Here is a 22,187-nt window from a genome sequence, read left to right on the forward strand (position 1 = left end):
GGTGGTGAACCTGTGGAATTCTCTACCACAGAAGGCTGTGGAGGCCAAGTCACTGAATATATTTAAGAAGGAGGTAGATAGATTTCTAGACACAAAAGGCATCAAGGGGTATGGGGAGAGAGCGGGAATATGGTATTGAGATAGAGGATCAGCCCTGATCATATTGAATGGTGGAGCAGGCTCGAAGGGCCGAATGGCCTCCTCCTGCTCCTATGTTTCTATGTTTCTATTTGTATTAAATTCATTTTTCCCCCTCTACAGGTGGGATTGTAACGCTTGAGGACCTGAAAAACTACACACCTCAATTTGAAAATGTGCTAAACATATCGATTGGTAGCTACACGTTGTTTGTGCCCGGCGCTCCATCCAGTGGGCTTGTGCTTGGATTGATATTGAACATCCTGAAGGGTGAGATATCCTAGTGATGACATTCCGTCCCGCAGTGTCGGTAACGCCAGCGGGACTCTGGGGAGCAGGTTCCCACTAAAAACATGATCCGTGGCGATCTTCTTATGGCTGTACACCCGGGCTATTCATCTGGGACCCGCTCACACTACCAATGTTTGGGCAGGAGTCCTGCCCAGAGGACTTTCTGAAATTGTTTAATGTGTTGACTTAATTATTTTTTCCAGTTATTATTTCCTGCTCTGCCCTCCCCACCCCCCACCCTTGTGTTTCCCAGATCAGACCATGGAAGAAATATTTATGTAATGAGGAATGCAACAGAATCACTGTTTGAATATAATCGAGAACCTGGCTGGATAGAAACTCTTTGTCAAAAGTGTTTTATTTGAAGGCAGTGGGCAGGGTGTTCCCTACACCAATCTCAATGGCATTGTTTCCATGGCCGAGCGATCAACAATCCGAGTCTCTTTTTGGTCGCTCCACCCATTGGTCTCTGAAAGTTGCGTTGGGGGTCCTACAGCCGCTGCTTGGCTCCAGTTAAATGTTTTAATGGGGCTCTTGCCTGTTTCGGGTTACAGTGCTGGCCGCTCCTTTCGAGGCCTGCTTGAAAATTAGGTTGGGCAGCCAATGGACGGTAGATTTAGTAAAAAAATATACATAGATATGTTCGTCTGCCATCCAACCCATTTCTCAGTGTGAATGGGCAGTAAGCAGAAGAAAATCATCCCCGAGCTCATTGCGATCTGTCGGCATGATGCTGCCCTCTCTGTCCATCGCTTCAGCTCCCACGCCCATCCAAAGCCACCTACACTATTCCAAACAAGCGTTTCAGCTCTCTCTGGTCTGCACACTGACTTCAACACTTATAAATAATTGCTGAAGACCCTGATTTCCAGCTCATTCAATAGCAGCAATTCCTCCGGGAGCCTGCTCTGCATACCGAATAACAGCGACTACCCCCTTCCCCCCCATTGCAGTAAACAGTCCTAGCAGCAGGGGATGTCCCGTCCTGTAGAAGCACCACCGCTGGGAGGAGTATCTCAGCTTTGTGCTCCTTCTACACTGCTTTTACGGGTCGGATGTTTCCCTTATGCCTCAGTAAATGGACACAGTACTCAAGGTGTCCTGGCTGATCCAGATGAGATCAGCTAACTCCGCATAGAGCAAGGATTGAACTTGAGACCTTCTGATTTGTATGGCTTAGTATCTCTCTTACTGGACGGTTTTAGCATGACGCCCTCGGCCTTGCCATTGACCAATAAGACTCAGCATTGTAAACTCCAATGATTGTTGCTGTTTAATGGGTATGCAAAGTGTTGAGTCTGCTACTTCTCCAAGGTCTCTCTCAGCTGCTCAGGATAGTTCAACACCATTAAGTAAGTGTGTTTCCCCATCTTACTTGTAATGCAGAATACCTTGCACTTGCCTCTGGTATTAGTGGTAATACATTGAGCTGGATTGAGAACTGGCTGGCAGGATGTAAGCAAGAAGTATTTATAGATGGATTTGGATCTGTTTGGAGACCGATCACCAGTGGTGTCCCACAGGGATCGGTGTTGGGACCGTTGCTCTTTACTATTTTTATTAATGATCTGGATGTAGATGTTGGGGGCACGATCTGCAAATTTGCTGATGATACCAAGACGTGTGCAAGAGTATTAGGACTGTAGATGATGCTCGTCTGCTTCAGGCAGATCTTAATATGTTGGGAGATTGGGCTCATGACTGGAAAATGATGTATAATGTAGATAAGTGCAGTGTTGTGCATGTGGGCAGGGCAAATGCTCAACATTCATACACCCTTCAGGGAAAGGCATTAAGGAAGGTGGAGATAGAAAGAGATTTGGGCACTATAGTGCTTACATCCTTAAAGATCATGAGCAATGCTGTGAAGCGATAGCTAGAGCAAACAGGGTGTTGGGGTATATCCATTGGACAATTGAGTACAAGATGAGGCAAACTGTTCTGTCTTTGTACAAGACCTTGGTCAGGCCTCACTTGGAATACTGTGTCCAGTTTTGGTCTTCTCACATGGTGGGTGATATTGAGGCTTTGGAAAGGGTGCAGAGGAGGGCCACTAGAGTAATTCCCAGTCTAAAGCATCTTAGTTATCAAGATAGGCTAAAAGAGTTGGGAGTCTACACTTTAGAGAAGCATAGACTTAGAGATGATCTGATTGAGGTTAATAAGATAACGGTTGACAGTTTGTTTCAATTAAATAGGTTAGGGAGAATCAGGGGTCACAAATTTAAGTTGTATAAGAACATAAGAACATAAGAAATAGGAGCAGGAGTAGGCCAATCGGCCCCTCGAGCCTGCTCCGCCATTCAATAAGATCATGGCTGATCTGATCCTAACCGCCAATCTACTATCACAGAACCATCTCTTGAATCTAATAGAATTAGACACACGAAATAGGAGCAGGATCAGGCTACACGGCCCCTGGGCCCGCTCCGCTACCCACAGGGCCATGACCAATCCGAACCTAGACTCATGTCCAAATTCCTGCCCGCTCCCCGTAACCCTTAATTCCCTTTACTTCTAGGAAACTGTCTATTTAGAGTCATAGAGTTTTACAGCACAGAAAGAGGCCCTTCGGCCCATCGTGTCTGCGCCGCCCATCCATCCCTGTCCAGTCTAATCCCATTTTCCAGCATTTGGTCCATAGCCTTGTATGCAATGGCATTTCAAGTGCTCATCCAAATGCTTCTTGAATGTTGTGAGGGTTCCTGCCTCTACCACCCTTTCAGGCAGTGAGTTCCAGATTCCAACCACCCTCTGGGTGAAAAAGTTCCTCCTCAAATCCCCTCTAAATCTCCTGCCCCTTACCCTGAATCTATGCCCCCTTGTTATTGACCCCCCTACTAAGGGGAAAAGTTCCTCTTTATCTACCCTATCTATGCCCCTCATCATTTTGTACACCTCAATCAGGTCCCCCCTCAGCCTTCTTTGCTCCAAGGAAAACAAGCCCAGCCTGTTTAGTCTTTCTTCATAGCTGAGGCGCTCCATCCCAGGTAACATCCTGGTGAATCTTCTCTGCACCCTCTCCAAAGCAATCACATCCTTCCTATAGTGAGGCGACCAGAACTGCACACAGTACTCCAGCTGTGGCCTCACCAGCGTTTTGTACAGCTCCATCATAACCTCCCTGCTCTTATATTCTATGCCTCGGCTAATGAAGGCAAGTATCCCATATGCCTTTTTAACCACCTTATCTACCTGTTCCGCTGCCTTCAGGGATCTATGTACATGTACACCAAGGTCCCTCTGACCCTCTGTACTTCCTAGAGTCCTACCACTCATTGTGTATTCCCTTGCCTTATTTGTCCGTCCAAAATGCATCACCTCGCACTTTTCAGGGTTAAATTCCATTTGCCACTTTTCCGCCCATCTGACCAACCCGTTTATATCGTCCTGTAGCCTGAGGCTTTCCTCCTCGCAATTTACCACCCCACCAATTTTCGTGTCATCTGCGAACTTACTGATCATACCTTTTACATTCTCATCCAAATCATTTATGTAGATCACAAACAACAAGGGACCCAGCACCGATCCCTGAGGTACCCCACTGGACACAGGCTTCCAGCCACAAAAGCAACCTTCGACCATCACCCTCTGCCTCCTGTCACTCAGCCAGTTTAGGATCCAACGCGCCAAGGCACCCTGGATCCCATGGGCTCTTACCTTCTTGACCAGTCTCCTATGCGGGACTTTGTCAAAAGCTTTACTGAAGTCCATGTAAACCACATCCACAGCATTTCCCTCATCCACCCCCCTAGTCACCCCCTCGAAAAATTCAATCAGATTTGTCAGACATGATATACCCTTGACAAAGCCATGCTGACGATCCCCGATTAATCCTTGCCTCTCCAAGTGGAGACTAATTTTGTCCCTCAAAATTTTTTCCAATAATTTCCCTACCACAGATGTTAGGCTCACTGGCCTGTAATTCCCTGATTTATCCCTGCTACCCTTCTTGTATAATGGTACTACATTAGCTGTTCTCCAGTCCTCTGGTACATCCCCTGTGGCCAGAGAGGTTCTGAAAATTTGTGTCAGAGCCCCTGCAATCTCCTCCTTTGCCTCCCACAGCAGCCTGGGATACATCTCGTCCGGGCCTGGGGATTTATCCACTTTTTGGCCTGCTAAAACCGCTAGCACCTCCTCCCTCTCGATGCTAATATGTTCAAGTATGTCACAGTCCCCTTGCCCGATTTCTATGTCTGCATCGTCTCTCTCCATAGTGAACACAGATGCAAAAAATTCATTTAAAACCCCGCCTACATCATCTGGCTCTACACAAAGATTGCCACTTTGGTCCCTAATGGGCCCTACCCTTTCCCTGGTTATTCTCTTGCCCTTAATATACTTATAAAACATCTTAGGATTTTCCTTTATTTTGCTCGCCAGTGTTATTTCATGGCCCCTCCTCTCCCTCCTAATTTCTTTTTTAAGTATGCCCCTGCACTTTTTATACTCCTCTAGGGCTTCTTCCGTCTTTAGTCTTTTGTAACTGCCAAAAGCCCCCCTTTTATTTCTAATGCATTTTTGTATATCCCTTGTCATCCAAGGTTCCCTTTGCTTGTTGGTCCCCCCCTTGACTTTTACAGGAACATGTTGGCGTTGTACTCTCTCTATTTCCCTTCTGAAAGTCTCCCACTGTTTTGATGTGGATTTTCCTATAAGTAGCTGCTCCCAGTCCACTTTGGCCAGATCCTGCCTTATCATATTAAAATCGGCCTTCCCCCAATTTAGAACCCTTATTTCCGGGCCGTCTTTGTCTTTTTCCATGACCACCTTAAATCTCACCGAATTATGGTCACTGTCGCCAAAATGCTCTCCTACTGACACTTCCACCACTTGCCCGGCTACATTCCCCAGAATTAGGTCCAGTATCGCCCCCTCTCTTGTAGGACTTTCTACATGTTGGCTGAAAAAGCTCTCCTGGATGCACTTTAAGAATTCTGCACCCTCTAAGCCTTTCACACTCTGACTATCCCAATTAATATTGGGGAAGTTGAAATCCCCCACTATTATTACCCTATTATTTTCGCACTTCTCTGAGATTTGCCTACATATCTGTTCCTCTATCTCCCCCTGACTGTTTGGGGGCCTATAGTACACTTCCAGCAAAGTGCTTGCCCCCTTTTTGTTTTTAAGTTCTACCCATATGGCCTCATTAGAGGAACCCGCTAATATATCATCCCTCCTTACAGCAGTAATTGATTCCTTAATTAATATTGCAACACCCCCTCCCCTTTTACACCCCGCTCTGTCTCGCCTGAAGATTCTATACCCCGGAATATTGAGCTGTCAGTCCTGACCCTCCCTCAACCATGTCTCCGTGATAGCAACAATATCGTACTCCCATGTGTTCAACAACAACTTCAGTTCATCCACCTTATTTGCAAGACTCCTTGCATTAAAATAAATGCCTTCCAGCTCTGCCATATTCCCTTTTGCCTTCACATATTTGCTCTGCCTTGTTTTTTCCTCTGTATTTGGCTGTAAATCACCCCCTACTATAGCTCCACTCTGTACCCCATCCCCCTGCCAAGTTAGTTTAAACCCCCCCCAGCAGTGCTAGCAAACCTCCCCGCAAGGATATTGGTTCCTCTCTGGTTCAGGTGTAAACCGCCCGACTTGTACAAGTCCCACCTTTCCCAGAAGCAGACCCAGTGATCCAGGAAACTAAAGCCCTCCCCCCTGCACCATCCCTTTAGCCACGCATTCATCTGTTCTATCTTCCCATTCCTATACTCACTAGCACGTGGCACCGGGAGTAATCCAGAGATTACAACCTTTGAGGTCCTGCTCTTTAATCCTTCACCTAGCTCCCTAAATTCTTGCTGCAGGACCTCATCCCTCTTTTTACCTATGTCATTGGTACCAATGTGGACCACGACCTCTGGCTGTTCACCCTCCCCCTCCAGAATGCCCTGTTTTAAATTTATGTAATGATGTAGCTTCTACAGCTTTTTGGGGCAGCATATTCCATGGACCTACCACCCTCTGAGTGAAGTAGTTCCTCCTCATCTCAGTTTTGAAAGAGCAGCCCCTTATTCTAAGACTATGCCCCCTAGTTCTAGTTTCACCCATCATCAGGAACATCCTCCCCGCATCCACCCGATCCAACCCCTTCACAATCTTATATGTTTCAATAAGATCGCCTCTCATTCTTCTGAACTTCAATGAATAGAGTCCCAATCTACTCAACCTCTCCTCATATGTCCATCCCCTCATCCCCGGGATTAACCGAGTGAACCTTCTTTGTACTGACTCGAGAGCAAGTATGTCTTTTCTTAAGTATGGACACCAAAACTGTATGCAGTATTCCAGGTGCGGTCTCACCAATACCTTGTACAACTGAAGCAATACCTCCCTATTTTTATATTCTATCCCCCTAGCAATGAGAGCCAACATTCCATTGGCCTTCTTAATCACTTGCTGCACCTGCATACTAACCTTTTGAGTTTTGTGCACCAGGACCCCCAGATCCCTTTGTACTTCAGTACTTTCCAGTTTCTTGCCAATAAGATAATAACTTGCTCTATGATTTTTCCTGCCAAAGTGCATAACCTCACACTTTCCAGTATTGTATTCCATCTGCCAAATCTCTGCCCACTTACTTAGCCTGTCTATGTCCCCTTGCAGGTTTTTTATGTCCTCCTCACTCACTACTTTCCCTCCCATCTTAGTATCATCTGCAAACTTTAATATGTTACACTCGGTCCCCTCCTCCAAATCGTTAATATAGATTGTAAAGAGTTGGGGACCCAGCACTGACCCCTGCGGAACACCACTAGTTACTGATTGCCAGTCTGAGAATGAACCATTTATCCCAACTCTCTGCCTTCTGTTAGATAGCCAATCCTCTATCCATGCCAGAATATTACCCCCAATCCCGTGATTTTTTTTATCTTAAGCAATAATCTTTTGTGTGGCACCTTGTCAAATGCCTTTTGGAAGTCTAAATACACTACGTCCACTGGTTCCCCTTTATCCACCCTATATGTTACTTCCTCAAAGAACTCCAGCAAATTTGTCAAACATGACTTCCTCTTCATAAAACCATGCTGACTTTGTCCTATTAAATTATGATTATCCAAATGTCCTGTTACTGTCTCCTTAATAATGGACTCCCAATATTTTACCTACCACAGATGTTAGGCTAACCGGTCTATAGTTTCCAGCCTTCTGTCTACTGCCCTTTTTAAATAAGGGCGTTACATTAGCAGTTTTCCAGTCTGCCGGGACCTTTGCTGAGTCCAGGGAGTTTGGGAAAATTATTACCAATGCATCCACAATCCCTACCGCCACTTCCCTCAAGACCCTAGGATGTAAGCCATCAGGTCCAGGTGATTTATCCGCCTTGAGTCCCATTATTTTACCGAGTACCACTTCCTTAGTGATTTTGATCGTGTTTAGCTCCTCCCCCCCTATAGCCCCCTGTTTGTCCAGTGTTGGGATATTCTTAGTGTCTTCTACTGTAAAGACTGATACAAAATATTCATTCAGTGTTTTGGCCATCTCCATATTTCCCACCATTAATTTCCCGGTCTCATCCTCTAAGGGACCAACATTTACTTTAGCCACCCTTTTTCTTTTTATATAACTATAAAAACTCTTACTATCTGTTTTTATATTTTTTGCTAATTTACTTTCATAATCTATCTTCCCTTTCTTAATCAATCTTTTTGTTATTTTTTGCTGTCTTTTAAAGTTTTCCCAATCCTCTATCCTCCCACTAGATTTGGCTACCTTATATGCCCTTGTTTTTAGTCGAATACTATCCTTAATTTCTTTACTTAGCCACGGATGGCTGTCTTTTCTTTTACACCCTTTTCTTTTCAGTGGAATATATATTTTTTGGAAGTTGTAAAATAACTCCTTAAATGTACACCACTGATCATGTATCGTCTTACCCTTTAATCTATTTTCCCAATCCACTCTACTCAATTTCGCTCTCATACCTTCATAGTCTCCTTTATTCAAGCTTAGCACACTTGTTTGAGATCCAACCTTCTCACCCTCTAATTGAATATGGAATTCAACCATGTTATGGTCACTCATTCCAAGGGGATCCTTTACTAGGACATTTTTAATTAATCCTGTATAAGGCTAGGCCTAGGTTAGATGTCAGGAGGTGGTTCTTTTCCCAGAAAATGGTGGACCTCTGGAACAGGCTGCCGTCTTGTGCGGCGTACGCTGATTCGCTGAATTCCTTCAAGCGAGAGCTGGGCCTGTTTCTGGCTGGGGCAGAGATCACCTCTTACAGAAGGTGGGTACTGCAGGGAATTCAGGGCCAGAATGATCTCCTGGACTAGTTTCAATTGCTTAGCTGGGTCGGAGAGGAATTTCCCAGATTTTTTCCCTCAAATTGGCCTGTGTTTTTTATCTGTTTTTTCGCCTCTCCCAGGAGATCACATGGTTTCAGGTATATCTTGTGATACACAAGGATCGCAATTGTGAGGGGACAGGCTTGATGGACCAGAGGGTCTTTATCTGTCTGTCATACCTACATTGAATTTAATTTGCCATAGTTCTGCCTGCTTGCAAATTTTGTCTCGGTGCTACTGCAGTTCCTTGGGTGCCTTGTTATACTCAATTGCTTCCCAACTCGGTGTCAACTGTGAATTTGACCAAATTACGTTGTATTTCTGAATCCAGATGTTGATGTAGATCAGGAATGCTAGAGGTTTGGCACAGAGCCCTGGAGCATTATACTTGGTACATTTCCACCTGCTTGCTGCTTCCTCTTTTCCAGGGAATTCATTATTCACCTCCCCGGGTTTACCATGGATAAAAATCCCTGAAGGAATATTTGTGGTCTCGCCTCTTTAAGAGGAGGCTCTCGATTGTGTGCCTGTGACGTAATTCCATATTCCTACTGACCGACTTAAAATAGGATACTATACTGTCAGCAGTTTTGGTAATCCATCCCTTTCTTGAATATTTAGTGTGATGCTCCTTGAGGGGAGGTACTTGTTTGTGTGGGGTTAAGCTTGTCGAGCCCCACAATGTCACTGGCCTACTTCAAAATATGGGCCCACTGCTTTCCGCTTGTGGAACTTTAGCAACCGCTTTCTGGAAATCAGGGTACATTATGTCACAGGGCATTCCATTGTCGAATTGGGATGTTACTTCAAGCAGGAGAGCAGGTAGGATATTGCCCTTTTGAAACCGTGTTGACTGCTACAGGAAATTCTCTTTTTACCGGCACCTAAATAATCGGAAATCTCTCTTAACCGGCAAAATTCAGGAGTAGGTTCAGGCAAGTTTTACTTCATATTAGTGGCCGTGTAACCGGGGTTCCTGGATCTGTGGCCGTGTAACCGGGGTTCCTGCACCTGTTGCCATGGAACAGGGACGCCTGGATCTGTGGCCGTGTATGGGGCTCTCGTACATTAGTAAGTATACCTCTTTGTAATCCGGACTTTTTGATCAACCGGCACCGGATGAAAAAGAGTTTCCTGTATTTACCAGATTATTTCATGTAGGAAATCCTCTAGTTTGATCTGGATGACCGACTATTATGATGTCAGTTATTGATGTAAGACTAATGTACTAATGTACCTGTAGTTGCTCTGTTGTGTTTCATTACCATTTTTGAATGTTTGGTACCACACTCGATTGTTTCCAAACTAGTGAGACCGCCCACGTGTTCGATTCCTTTATGATGATCATCAGCACTTCACTGATGGTTTTACTGATCTCACTTAGCACCTTCTGGTATCTCCGACTGGCCCTAGTGATTGATTTGATTTTAGTTCCTTGGATTCTGTCTTAGAGCTTCCACCTCATGGATGGTTGTATTTATTTGTAGAAGGCATGCGGTGGCATGTTACTGGTGTCTTCTCCACTGAATACTGACAGGAAGTATTCATTTAGTACGTCAATCATTTTAGTTTGTTCAATTTTGCATCCGTAAGGGAAGAATTTACAACAATGCTCATTACTTGTTTCTTGTGTTATTCCCTGTGTTGGATTTAATAACTTTCATAAAATTACATTACATAGAATTTACAGCACAAAAACAAGCCATTTGGCCCAACAATTTTATGCTGGTGTTTAGGGGACACACGAGCCTCCTCCCACCCCTCTTCATCTAACCCTATCCACGTAACCTTTCATTCCTCGTTCCCGCATGTACTTATCTAGCTTGCCTTTAAGTGCATCTGTGTTATTCATCTCATAAGAACATAAGAAATAGGAGCAGGAGTCGGCCATTCGGCCCTTCGAGCCTGCTCCGCCATTCAATGAGATCATGGCTGATCTTCTGCCTCAACTTCATTCACCGGCCCTATCGCCATATCCCTTGATCCCTTTCCTAGTCAGAAATCTATCGATCTCTGTTTTGAATATACCCAATGACTGAGCCTCCACAGCCCTCTGGGGTAGAGAATTCCAAAGATTCACCACCCTCTGTGTGAAGAAATTTCTTCTCATCTCAGTCCTGAATGGCCTACCCTTTATCTTGAGGCTGTGGCCCCTGGTTCTAGACTCCCCAGCCAAGGGAAACATTCTCCCAGCATCCATCCCATCAAGCCCTGTAATAATTTTGTATGCTAAAATGAGATCCCCTCTCATTCTTCTGAATTCAAAAGAATACAGGCCTAGCTTACTCAATCTCTTCTCATACGACAGTCCCGCCATCCTAGGAATCAATCTCATGAACCTTCGTTGCACTCCCTCTATGGCAAGTATATCCTTCCTTAGGTAAGGAGACCAAAATTGTACACAGTACTCCAGGTGTGGTCTCACCAAGGCCCTATATAATTGGAGTAAGACTTCTTTACTCCTGTACTCAAATCCTCTTGTAATGAAGGCCAGCATACCATTTACCTTCCTAATGGCTTGCTGCACCTGCACATTCATTTTCAGTGACTCATGTACAAGGACACCCAGGTCCCTTTGAGCATCTGCATTCCCCAATCTTTCACCATTTAGGAAATACTCTGCCTTTCTGTTTTTTCTACCAAAGTGGATAACTTCACATTTATCCACATTATATTCCATCTGCCATGTTCTCGCCCACTCACTGAGCCTGTCGAGATCCCCTTGAAGCCTCTTCACACCCTCTTCGTAACTGACACTGCCACCTAGCTTTGTATCATCAACAAATTTGGAAATGTTACATTTAGTCCCCTCATCCAAATCATTGATATAGATTGTGAATAGCTGGGGCCCAAGCACCGATCCTTGCCGTACCCTACTAGTCACAGCCTGCCACCCTGAAAAAGACCTGTTTATCTCTACTGTTTGTTTTCTGTCTGTTAACCAATTCTCAATCCATGCTAGTGTATTACCCCCAATTCCATGTGCCCTAATTTTGTTCACCAACCTCTTGTGTAGGACCTTATCGAAGGCCTTCTGAAAATCGAGATACACCACATCTACCGGTTCCCCTTTGTCTACTCCACTAGTTACATCCTCAAAGAACTCCAATAGGTTTGTCAAACAGGATTTCCCTTTCATCAATCCATGTTGACTCTGCCCAATCTTACTATTAGTTTCTAAGTGCCCAGTTATTGCATCCTTTATAATAGATTCCAGCATTTTCCCAACTACTGAGGTGAGGCTAACACGTCTGTAGTTCCCCGTTTTCTCTCTCCCTCCTTTCTTACATAGCGGGGTTACATTTGCCATCCTCCAATCTGCAGGAACCATTCCAGAATCTATAGAATTTTGGAAAATGACAACCAATGCATCCACTATTCCAATGGTCACCTCTTTTAAAACCCTAGGATGTAGGTCATCTGGTCCTTGGGATTTGCCGACTTTTAGTCCCATTAATTTTGCTAGTACTGTTTTTTTACTAATAATAATTCCTTTAAGTTCCTCATTCTCATCACACCCTTGGTTTTCTCGTATTTCTGGGAGGTTTTTTGTGTCTTCCTCCGTGAAGACAGAAACAAAGTATTTATTTAATTTCTCTGCCATTTCCTCATTCCCCATTATAAATTCTCCTGTCTCTGACTGTAAAGGACCTACATTTACCTTTGCCAGTCTTTTCCTTTTCACATACCTATAGAAGCTTTTACAATCCATTTTTATATTTTTCGCTAGTTTGTGCTCATATTCCATTTTCCCTTTCTTTATCAATTTCTTGGTCACCCTTGCTGATTTCTAAAAAGATCCCAGTCTTCAGGCTGACTGCTTCTTCTGGCAACTTTATAAGCTTCCTCCTTTGACTTAATACTGATGTGGAGATGCCGGTGTTGGACTGGGGTGGACAAATGTAAGAAATCACACAACACCAGGTTATAGTCCAACAGCTTTATTTGAACTCTCAAGCTTTCGGAGCGCTGCTCCTTCATCAGGTGAAGTGAAGAGTTGCATATAAGCACAGCATATATAGTCAGAGAGTACTGCCAGATGATTACAGGTAATCTTTCTAACTGCCCTTTATCACACCTCGGCAGAGAGATAATCACAGCAATCACAGGTGTGAATGGTGTCCAAACAGGTCAGTCAGGAAAACATTACATCAAAGAACAATGAGGTGGGGTCACAAGGGGTCAAATATTGCAGATGCTGGGGTCTGTATGAAAAACAAAAAACAAACAAAAAACTATTTTTTTGCTGGAAATCACAGCAGGTCCGGTCGCATCTGTGTAGAGAGAACAAGCCAACGACGACTCGAGTCTGGTGGGGTTACATGTAGCGTGACATGAACCCAAGATCCCGGTTGAGGCCATCCTCATGAGTGCAGAACTTGGCTATCAGTTTCTGCTCGACGATTTTGCGTTGTCGTGTGTCTCGAAGGCCGCCTTGGAGAATGCTTACCCGAAGATCGGAGGCTGAATGTCCTTGACTGCTGAAGTGTTCCCCGACTGGGAGGGAACACTCCTGCCTGGTGATTGTTGTGCGGTGTCCGTTCATCCGTTGTCGCAGTATCTGCATGGTTTTGCCAATGTACCATGCTCCGGGGCATCCTTTCCTGCAACGTATGAGGTAGACAACGTTGGCCGAGCCACATGAGTATGTACCATGTGCCTGGTGGGTGGTGGCCTCACGTGTGATGATGGTATCTGTGTTGATGATCTGGCATGTCTTGCAGAGGTTGCCGTGGCAGGGTTGTGTGGTGTCGTGGTCGCTGTTCTCCTGAAAGCTGGGTAATTTGCTGCGAACGAAATCGTCGAGCAGAAACTGATAGCCAAGTTCCGCACTCATGAGGACGGCCTCAACCGGGATCTTGGGTTCATGTCACGCTACATGTAACCCCACCTGACGTAGAGTCATCCAGACTCGAGTCGTCGTTGGCTTGTTCTCTCTACACAGATGCGGCCGGACCTGTAGTTCATCCATGCGATCTTTAAATGTTTGCCATTGCCTATCCACCGTCAACCCTTTAAGTAACATTCCCCAATCCATCCTAGCCAACTCGCGCCTCATACCATCGTAGTTTCCTTTATTTAAATTCAGGACCCTAGTCTCTGAGTAAACTACTTCATTCTCCATCTTAATGAAGAATTCGATCATATTATGATCGCTCCATCTTAATGGAGAATTCTATCATATTATGCTCCGCCCCAAGGGGCCTCACACAACAAGATTGCTAATTAATCCTTTCTCATTACATAATACCCAGTCTAAGATGGCCTGATCTCTAGTTGGTTCCTTGACATATTGGTCCAGGAAACCATCCCGTATACACTCTAGGAATTCCTCCTCCACAGTATTGTTACTAATTTGTTTAGCCCAATCTATATGTAAATTAAAGTCACCCATGATAATTGCTATGCCCTTATTGAACACGTCTCTAATTTCCTGTTTAATGCCATCCCCAACCTCAGCATTACTGTTTGGGGGTCTGTATACAACTCCCACTAACGTTTTCTGCCCCATGGTATTTCTCAGCTCTACCCATACAGATTCCACATCATCAGAGCTAATATCCTTCCTTACAATTGTGTTAATCTCCTCTTTAACCAGCAATGCTACCCCACCTCCTTTTCCTTTTTGCCTGTCTTTCCTGAATATTGAATACGTCTGGATGTTGAATTCCCAGCCTTGGTCAACCTGGAGCCATGTCTCCATAATCCCAATTATATCATATCTGTTTACATCTATTTGCACAGCTAATTCATCCACCTTATTATGAATGTTCCTCGCATTAAGACACAAAGCCTTCAGGCTTGTTTTTTTAACACTCTTAGACCTTTTAGAATTATTATTTACTGTGGCCATGTTTGATTTACACCCTTGATTTCTCTGACTGCCACTTTTGCTTTTCTCCTTCCTGTCTTTTGCTTCTACCCTTGCTTCCCTTTCCTCTGTCTCCCTGCACAGGTTTCCAACCCCCTGCCATTTTAGTTTAAACATTCCACAACAGCACTCGCAAACACTCCCCCTAGGACATCGGTCCCGGCCCTGCCCAGGTGCAAACCGTCCAGTTTCTACTGGTCCCACCTCCCCCAGAACCGGTTCCAATGTCCCAGGAATTTGAATCCCTCCCCCTTGCACCATTCCTCTAGCCACATATTGATCTGAAATATCCTTCTATTTCTACTCTGACTAGCATGTGGAACTGGTAGCAATCCTGAGATTACTACCTTTGAGGTGCTATTTTTTAATTTACCTCCTAACTCCCTATATTCAGCTTTTAGGACCTCATCCTGTTTTTTACCTATATCGTTGGTACCTATATGCACCACGACAACTGGCTGTTCACCCTCCCCTTCCAGAATGCCCTGCAGCTGCTCCGAGACATCCTTGACTGTTGCACCAGGGAGGCAACACATCATCCTGGAGTCTCGGTTGCTGCCGCAGAAATGCCTATCTATTCCCCTTACAATAGAATCCCCTATCACTATAGCTCTCCCGCTCTTTTTCCTCCCGTCCTGTGCAGCAGAGCCACCCCTGGTTGGTTGCTGCTGCCTTCCCCCAATAAGCCATCTCCCTCAACAATATCCAAAGCGGTATATCTGTTTGAGAGGGGGATGGCCACAGGGGACCCCTGCACTACCTGCCTGTGCCTACTACTCTGCCTGTTGGTCACCCATTCCCTTCCTGCCTGTGCAGCCTTTACCTGCGGTGTGACCAACTCATTAAATGTGCTATCCATTTACTTCTATTATCACTCAATGTGGTAGAATGTTTCCATTCTAACTGCTCTCTGGGTAAAGAAGTTTGTCCTGAATTCCTTATTGGATTTATTAGTGAACTTTAGTCAGATAATTTCATTCCCTTAATTTTCTATCGAATTACAGGTTATAATTTTACTCCGGATAGTGTTTCTACCCCAGAACGGAAGGCCTTGACATATCATCGAATAGTTGAAGCCTTTAAATTTGCATATGCAAAGAGAAGCATGATGGGAGATCCACGATTTGTCAACCTCACTGAGGTAAACTACCAGTTGAAATGTGGTCTCGACCAATCAAAAGCTGTTATCCTTGCTGGTGCCTGTACTGTCATACTGCTTGCTGAGCAAGTTGGATACTGTTCCACCTTGAACACACAGTGATGTGCAGACATGAGTGTGTGTTGGGGTGTGTCTGGGCATTTGTGTGCTTGTGGTACTGGGAAAGCACCTGGGTCTCTGCTGTAATTTCCTGTCAGTCAGGCTTCCAGGGGTCTGGCTATACTATGGGTTTGGAACCCTCAGCAGAGAGACACCAAGCTCATTGATAATAAGCTGTTTGTTGTCGGTGGGAGTGTTTGTAGTTGTGATCCAACCACTTGGGAAGCAAGTATGACAAGAATCAGCTCTCTGTCAGTAATTAAATTTTCTATAAAAGTAGAGTTCTGTCTGGAAATAAAGAATGAATTTACTGTTGACCAGGAATGTGTCTTCATGGGTTACTTTGGTGCATAACATGGAATCCCACAGGCCACTTAAAAGTCTTAAGGCTAAAATTTCCAGTACGCTGGAAACCTGCCCGCCAAGCGAGAGAGCGCAGACAGTGCCGGTATTTTGGTGCTGCCTGCTAATTAACATCAGCAGAGCGTTGATTTTGTGGTGTAACGCGCTCTTTCCAGCACTAAGCTCAGCAGGAGGCCAAAGGTCGCATCTGTCTCTCGCTTGCAGTGAAGGAGAACGGGGAAGAAAGGTGCGAACCTGTAGGCCATGTACGGAACAGTTGCCGTACTTGCTACAAAAATATTAACCGCCACCCGATATTTGTTCAATTTTTTAATAGTTAATGAAATGAATGAATCTGCGTTCTCTGTAACACTAATCTTTCCCCAATGGTCACTCTCGAGAGTGTTTAACTGCGTAGTAATTGTGCCAACTTTCAGTGGGTCTTGCACACTCGACACAAAATAATTATCTGATAAATAATTGTTTATGAAATTTTGAATTAATTAATTATAATTCCTTAACATCTTTAGCAGTTGAGTCTAGATTTGCTTGGGGTGACGATCTGGTGATGCTATCATAAAGATAAAAGATTTTATCAGAGATGATCTTGAAACATGGCAATACAGCTCTAGGCCATCTGATGCTCTTTAGCAATTTGTTTTTTTATTTGCTGGGAATCCACTAAGAGATTTGGAGGAAAAGTTCGGTTGCTTTGCACCTCCAGTTAGCGCCCTAAGAGGGTGCAAAGCAACTAGTGCCCGGGTGCGGTGATGTTTGCGCCGCTCGTGAAATTGACCTGATATTTTGCGGTGGCACTAAACACTACCGCCACGATCTACTGCGCCCGCAGATCGTGATGTCAGTCGAGTGTGCAACGCCCCGGTAGCACCCCAGACCAGATATTGAGTGGCGCCCCCTGCCTTACCACCTGCTGCTAGCAACGACAGGGTGAGGGAAGCGTTTTGCAGTCAGGAAGGGACAGGGGGAGCGCTATTTAAAGGCAACCGCTTCATGCCTTTTTTTGTCGGCAATATTTTTGCACCCCGCATTCTGAGAGAGAGAGAGAGAGACTTCTGGCGAGATTCAACGCTGTGTGAAGGAGTTTTGGGTACTGAGCAGCACTTTGCAGGTTCAATTTGATTTGACCTTCCTTGTATCAATTTAGAAGAGACTATGGGGGCTGCACTCTGAGCTCTTTCCCTGGGCCTCTCCACTGTTCTTTCCAGCAGAATTGACGTACAGGTCTCTCCAGGCCGAGATTCAAGGCTGCAATGAGCAGGATGTGGATGGAGAGCAAGATCGACCCTCCCCTTTAAGAACTGGCCGGCGCCAGTGTCTCTGTGTTCCATTGCTGACTGACATCACATGAGCATCGCCAGCGCTCTGAGGTAGTGCCTCGCTCCTCGGCGTTAGCGCCTTAAGAGAGGTGTGTAGTGCCTGATTTAGCGCTCCAATCACCTCCAGGGGCGATAGAAGCCAAGTTTGCAGCCGGAGACAATAATTAGCGCCAGGCGCTAAACTTTGCGCCCAGCCGATAATTGTGCCCCAAATGGGGAAATACCGAATTTCTCCCCTTTGCAGTTTTGTGCAGGTGTTCAGTTCTGAACTAAAAGCAGGTTTCACCCATTGATTTACTGACCCACAAACACTGCAGGCCTCAGGAAAGCCGCCAGAAAATGCAACCCCCGCGCCAGCAACTGATGGGCAAAATATGAAAGAATAAAAGAAGAACCTTAGCAAAGAGGCGTTTGAAGTTCCGGCATCCATCTGAGCTGTTTTCCACTTGTCAGCCTCCATCCTTGTCTACAATCTGCAAAGTCCTGCCAGACTGCTCATGGCAGTTAATGTGCTGAAGCGCTTTTAGCAACTGCACGCACGGGCGTGCTTTAGAGAGGGCGGCAATGGGAGTGGCGAACTCCAAAATGGATGAGCAGGTGTCAACCTGGCATTGCACGCCGATTGATATCATGCTGCGACTCATTAAAATACTTTGGCCGAGCGCAGGCAATGGCAGCGCTGTCGACTTGCCAAAAATGGCAGCCGCTGCAGGACCCGCCAGAAGCGGCGAAAGTGCGGCGGCCGCCATTTTTTTCCTCGAATTGGGCGGTAATGGCCGGCACTAAACCCCCGAATTTACTGTTCCCATTAATTTGCATATATCACAAACTTACTACATTAACAGATCTTGGTGTTCAGATTTTGGATTTATCCATCAGTGAGAGAGCAGAGCTTGGAATAGATCTTTACAAAGCTCTAGACCTGTGAAGTTCAAACAGGAGAAACTGGGAGGCGTGAGAAATATAGGCACAAATAGGAATGAGCGAATTCAGTTATGTGGCAATACTAGAGACGCTGGGATCGTTCTCTTTAGAGTAGAGAAGGCTAAGGCGAGATTTGCTAGAGGTTTTGAAAATTATGAAGAGTTTTGACAAAGTAAATAAGGGGAAACTATTTCCACTGACAGGAGGGTTGGTAACCAGAGGAGACAGATTTAAGATAATTGACAAAAAAACCAGGGGGCAAGATGAGGAGAATATTTTTACACAGCGAGTTGTTATGATCTGGAGTGCACTGCCGGAAGGTGGAAGCAGATTCAATAATATCTTTCAAAAGGGAATTGGATAAATGCTTGCAAAGGTAAATTTGCAGGGCTATGGGGAAAGAGCAGGTGAGTGGGACTAATTGGAGAACTCTTTCAAAGAGCCAGCACAAGCACGATGGGCCGAAAGGCCTCCTTCTGTGCTGTATGATTGAAATGAATCAGAGTCGTATTCTATTTGATTCTGTGATGATTCTATAAAACAGAAGTTGAGTTGCTGGGGTTTCGTGGGCCAATTGCTGGAGCTTGCGGTCACATGTGACTCCAGGCTGGTCACTGCCCTAACAATGTACTTCTGTCTACTTTCCGAAGAGCACCACCTACTGTCCACAGTGTGACATTCCTCCATTTCCTACACCAGCCACCCTGTGTCCTCTTAGAGTGAGACTAATAATTTAGTGTTGACTTGTGTACTTCTGTGCTGTAGGCTGAGACTATGCAAACTCATTTCATGAAGGACCTTAGTTGTCAGCAGATGCAGGGGACTTTCATCCATTCAGTCTGAGCTGCATTCGAACCCTGATCTCGGAGCTGAAAGGTCAATACCTAGCCCACTGCACTATCCTAATCATTTTATTCTTTTGATCTTTTTCATTAACAGCTCATTTCCAATACGACCTCAAACTACTTTGCAGCGCGGCTTCGGAGTAAAATCACAGACAATACGACGCACTCTATAAGTTACTATGAGCCTGATTTCTACACCACCGATAATCACGGGACTGCCCACCTCTCCCTGGTAGCAGAGGATGGCAGCGCAGTGTCAGTAACCAGCACCATTAACCTCTAGTAAGAGCTTTCTGATCTTCAGATATTCATTCATTATAATAATATCTCCCTTTGCTTCTTTCCCCTTAATGTTTCTTCTTGGTCCTCCTTTGGCTGAGTGTGTGGGGTGGCAGGGGTGGTGTAAGAGCCACGAAAGCTTAAGAAAATACTTTAAAATAGTGGTTAAATGGCATAATACAGTTAATTTACCTGACCGACTTATTGTATTAAGAAACCCCCTATTTTCTTGCTCCAGTAGTATAGTCCGAGACACCCCCTTCATTCTTGCCACAATGGTACAGTCCCTAAGCCACACATGGTGTGCAGCCATTTTACAGTTTAAACTGCACGTGGCTGAAGGAGGCAGAAGTTGTGAGGTTTGGAGCAATACAGTTTTTGACCGTGTTCGTTTATACGTGTTTGCTTTGTAATTCCGTTTGTTAAGTGTTATAGTAAACAGTTTAAAAGACAAAGCTACGTTTGGGAACGTTTTATTTCGACACGCGTCTACTCGTTGTTAAAAGCCCCACAGCTCAGTGGCTGCCTGTTTGGAAACTAAGAAGCGCCACTACATTAGTCAAAAACTTGCTCCCTAAGAAGGAAAGGACGGAATCGTCGGCGAACGTATACATGAATGGTCACAGAGCCAGACGACAATATAAGAAAGCGAAGGTACAGTGACTGTTACTTGCTTTGTTCATTCTATTGAGAAGCTAAATAAGAGCTGCGGGTAAAATGGCCGAGGCCTTACGGAGCCAGGAGCTTCCATCAGCCAGAAGGATTGCTGGCCAAAAGAGGGAAATAAAGCTCACCCCAAAGGCAATGGAAGAGAAGTTACATAGAAGCATAGGCGCAAGGAAGGCTAAATTAGCTCAGATAACTGGAAAACTGAAGATAATTGATCGTCTCATGGAAGATAATGCTAATATTAAGAAAGCTGAAGACATAATGTATTACGATTTCTCTAAGCTGCATGAAGAATTTAATGTACTCAATGAAGATGTATTAGCACTTCTGTCTGAAGAAGAGGGAAACGCTGATCAGCACAACTGGTTTGATCTTAAATCAACCAGCATTAAGGACTATATCAAGGTCACAGAACAGTGGATGTTAAAGATTCGTCAAGATGCTGATACAGCAGAGAAAGATAAAGTTGACGATGAAGTCGGACCAGACGATAGCATTTCAGAGACTTCCGCCAGACCGAGCAAAAATCGAAAAGAAGGTAGCTCTGTTTCTGGACGCAGGTCAGTCGCTTCTACCACAAGCTCGTCGCGACGCATGAGAGCGGAGGTTGAACGGGCGGCGTTGATGGCGCGCGCAGCATCTTTAGCGGAGAAGCAAGCTCTTGAACGGGAAGAGGCCCAACTGCAGGTCCAAGAGGCCCAACTGCAGGCCCAACAGGCCCAACAGGCCCAACTGCAGGCCCAAGTGCAGGCCCAACAGGCCCAGGTGCAGGCAAAGAAAGAACAGCTGGAGATAAAAACAGCTATAGCGGTCTCAGACGCCAGGTTGAGTGCGTACAAAGATTATGAAGGCTCACGGGACGGCGGGAGCGAATACTGCCAGTCAATGTTGTCACATAGAGTTGGATCCAGGGCACCTTCAAGAGTTACAAGAGAGCCCGAAGGCAATCCCCTGGCATTACAGCGTGGAAAAGTGGCCTCTCCACTAACAGGAGCACGTGATGCTACCCCAGACGTCAGACGGTCTAGACTAGACCCTGCTGATGACCACCAGAGGCCTGAAGACACAGGGAGAAGCCTATACCGAGTGATGCAACGTCAGAACGAAATTACAGAGATGCTTGTAAAACAACAGAATCTGTTTCGACTCCCTCAAAGAGACATACCAGTGTTCCAAGGCGACCCACTCAAGTATAAGCCCTTCATCAGATCCTTTGAACAAGCCATTGACTCCAAAACAGAGAGCAGCAGTGATAAGTTGTACTACCTGGGACAGTACACCAGTGGTAAACCACAAGACCTGGTCAGAAGCTGTGAACACATGAGACCGGACCGGGGATACATAGAAGCCAGGAAGTTGCTGCAGGAGCACTATGGTAACGAGCTGAAGATAGCCACTGCATATATTGAAAAGGCTACCAAGTGGCCACAGATCAGATCGGAGGACGGAGAGGCATTGAACGCATATGTTCTTTTCCTCATAGGATGTCGCAACACCATGGAGGATGTTGAATTCATGGAAGAGATGGACAATCCTACGACTATGAGAATCATCATCTCTAAGCTTCCTTACAGGATGAGAGAACAATGGAGAAGAACAGCCTTTGAGATAATGGAGAGACGGAAAAGTAGAGCCAGGTTTGCAGACTTAGTGAATTTCATAGACAAACAGGCTAAAATTGCTAGGGACCCATTGTTTGGAAACATCCAGGATGTCAGCCCGACCACCGATGGAAGAGTGAAAGCCAAGCCTGTTGAATCAAAGACTCTCAGGAAAGGTGGTTCCAGGGGAAGCAGCTTTGCAACTATCGTCACCCAGGCCGAGGAAGAAAGGCCCCAGAACTCATCTCCCCAAAAGAGCAGCACAGTGACGTCTGCTAATGCCTTTCAGAAGCCATGCTTATTCTGCCAGAAGAAT

At 45.3% G+C, this 22,187-nt stretch overlaps 2 protein-coding genes across 2 annotated transcripts in view; both read left to right on the forward strand.

Moving 5' to 3' along the window:
• Positions 1-22,187, forward strand: part of mcf2la (mcf.2 cell line derived transforming sequence-like a) — a 581,983-nt gene that overhangs the window by 211,504 nt on the left and 348,292 nt on the right. The gene's annotated exons all lie outside the window — the stretch shown is intronic.
• LOC147107264 (glutathione hydrolase 1 proenzyme-like) overlaps positions 1-22,187 on the forward strand; it is a 176,947-nt gene that overhangs the window by 120,758 nt on the left and 34,002 nt on the right. Inside the window, exons 7-9 of the mRNA XM_086006127.1 lie at positions 262-408; positions 15,621-15,757; positions 19,417-19,604. Of these exons, the coding sequence (XP_085862253.1) occupies positions 262-408; positions 15,621-15,757; positions 19,417-19,604 (472 nt within the window). The remainder of the gene's footprint in view (positions 1-261; positions 409-15,620; positions 15,758-19,416; positions 19,605-22,187) is intronic.

The sequence above is a fragment of the Somniosus microcephalus genome, chromosome 14 (assembly GCF_052327205.1).
Source record: "Somniosus microcephalus isolate GS21.2 chromosome 14, FLI_Smic_1.0, whole genome shotgun sequence".
Taxonomy (NCBI): Eukaryota; Metazoa; Chordata; class Chondrichthyes; order Squaliformes; family Somniosidae; genus Somniosus; species Somniosus microcephalus.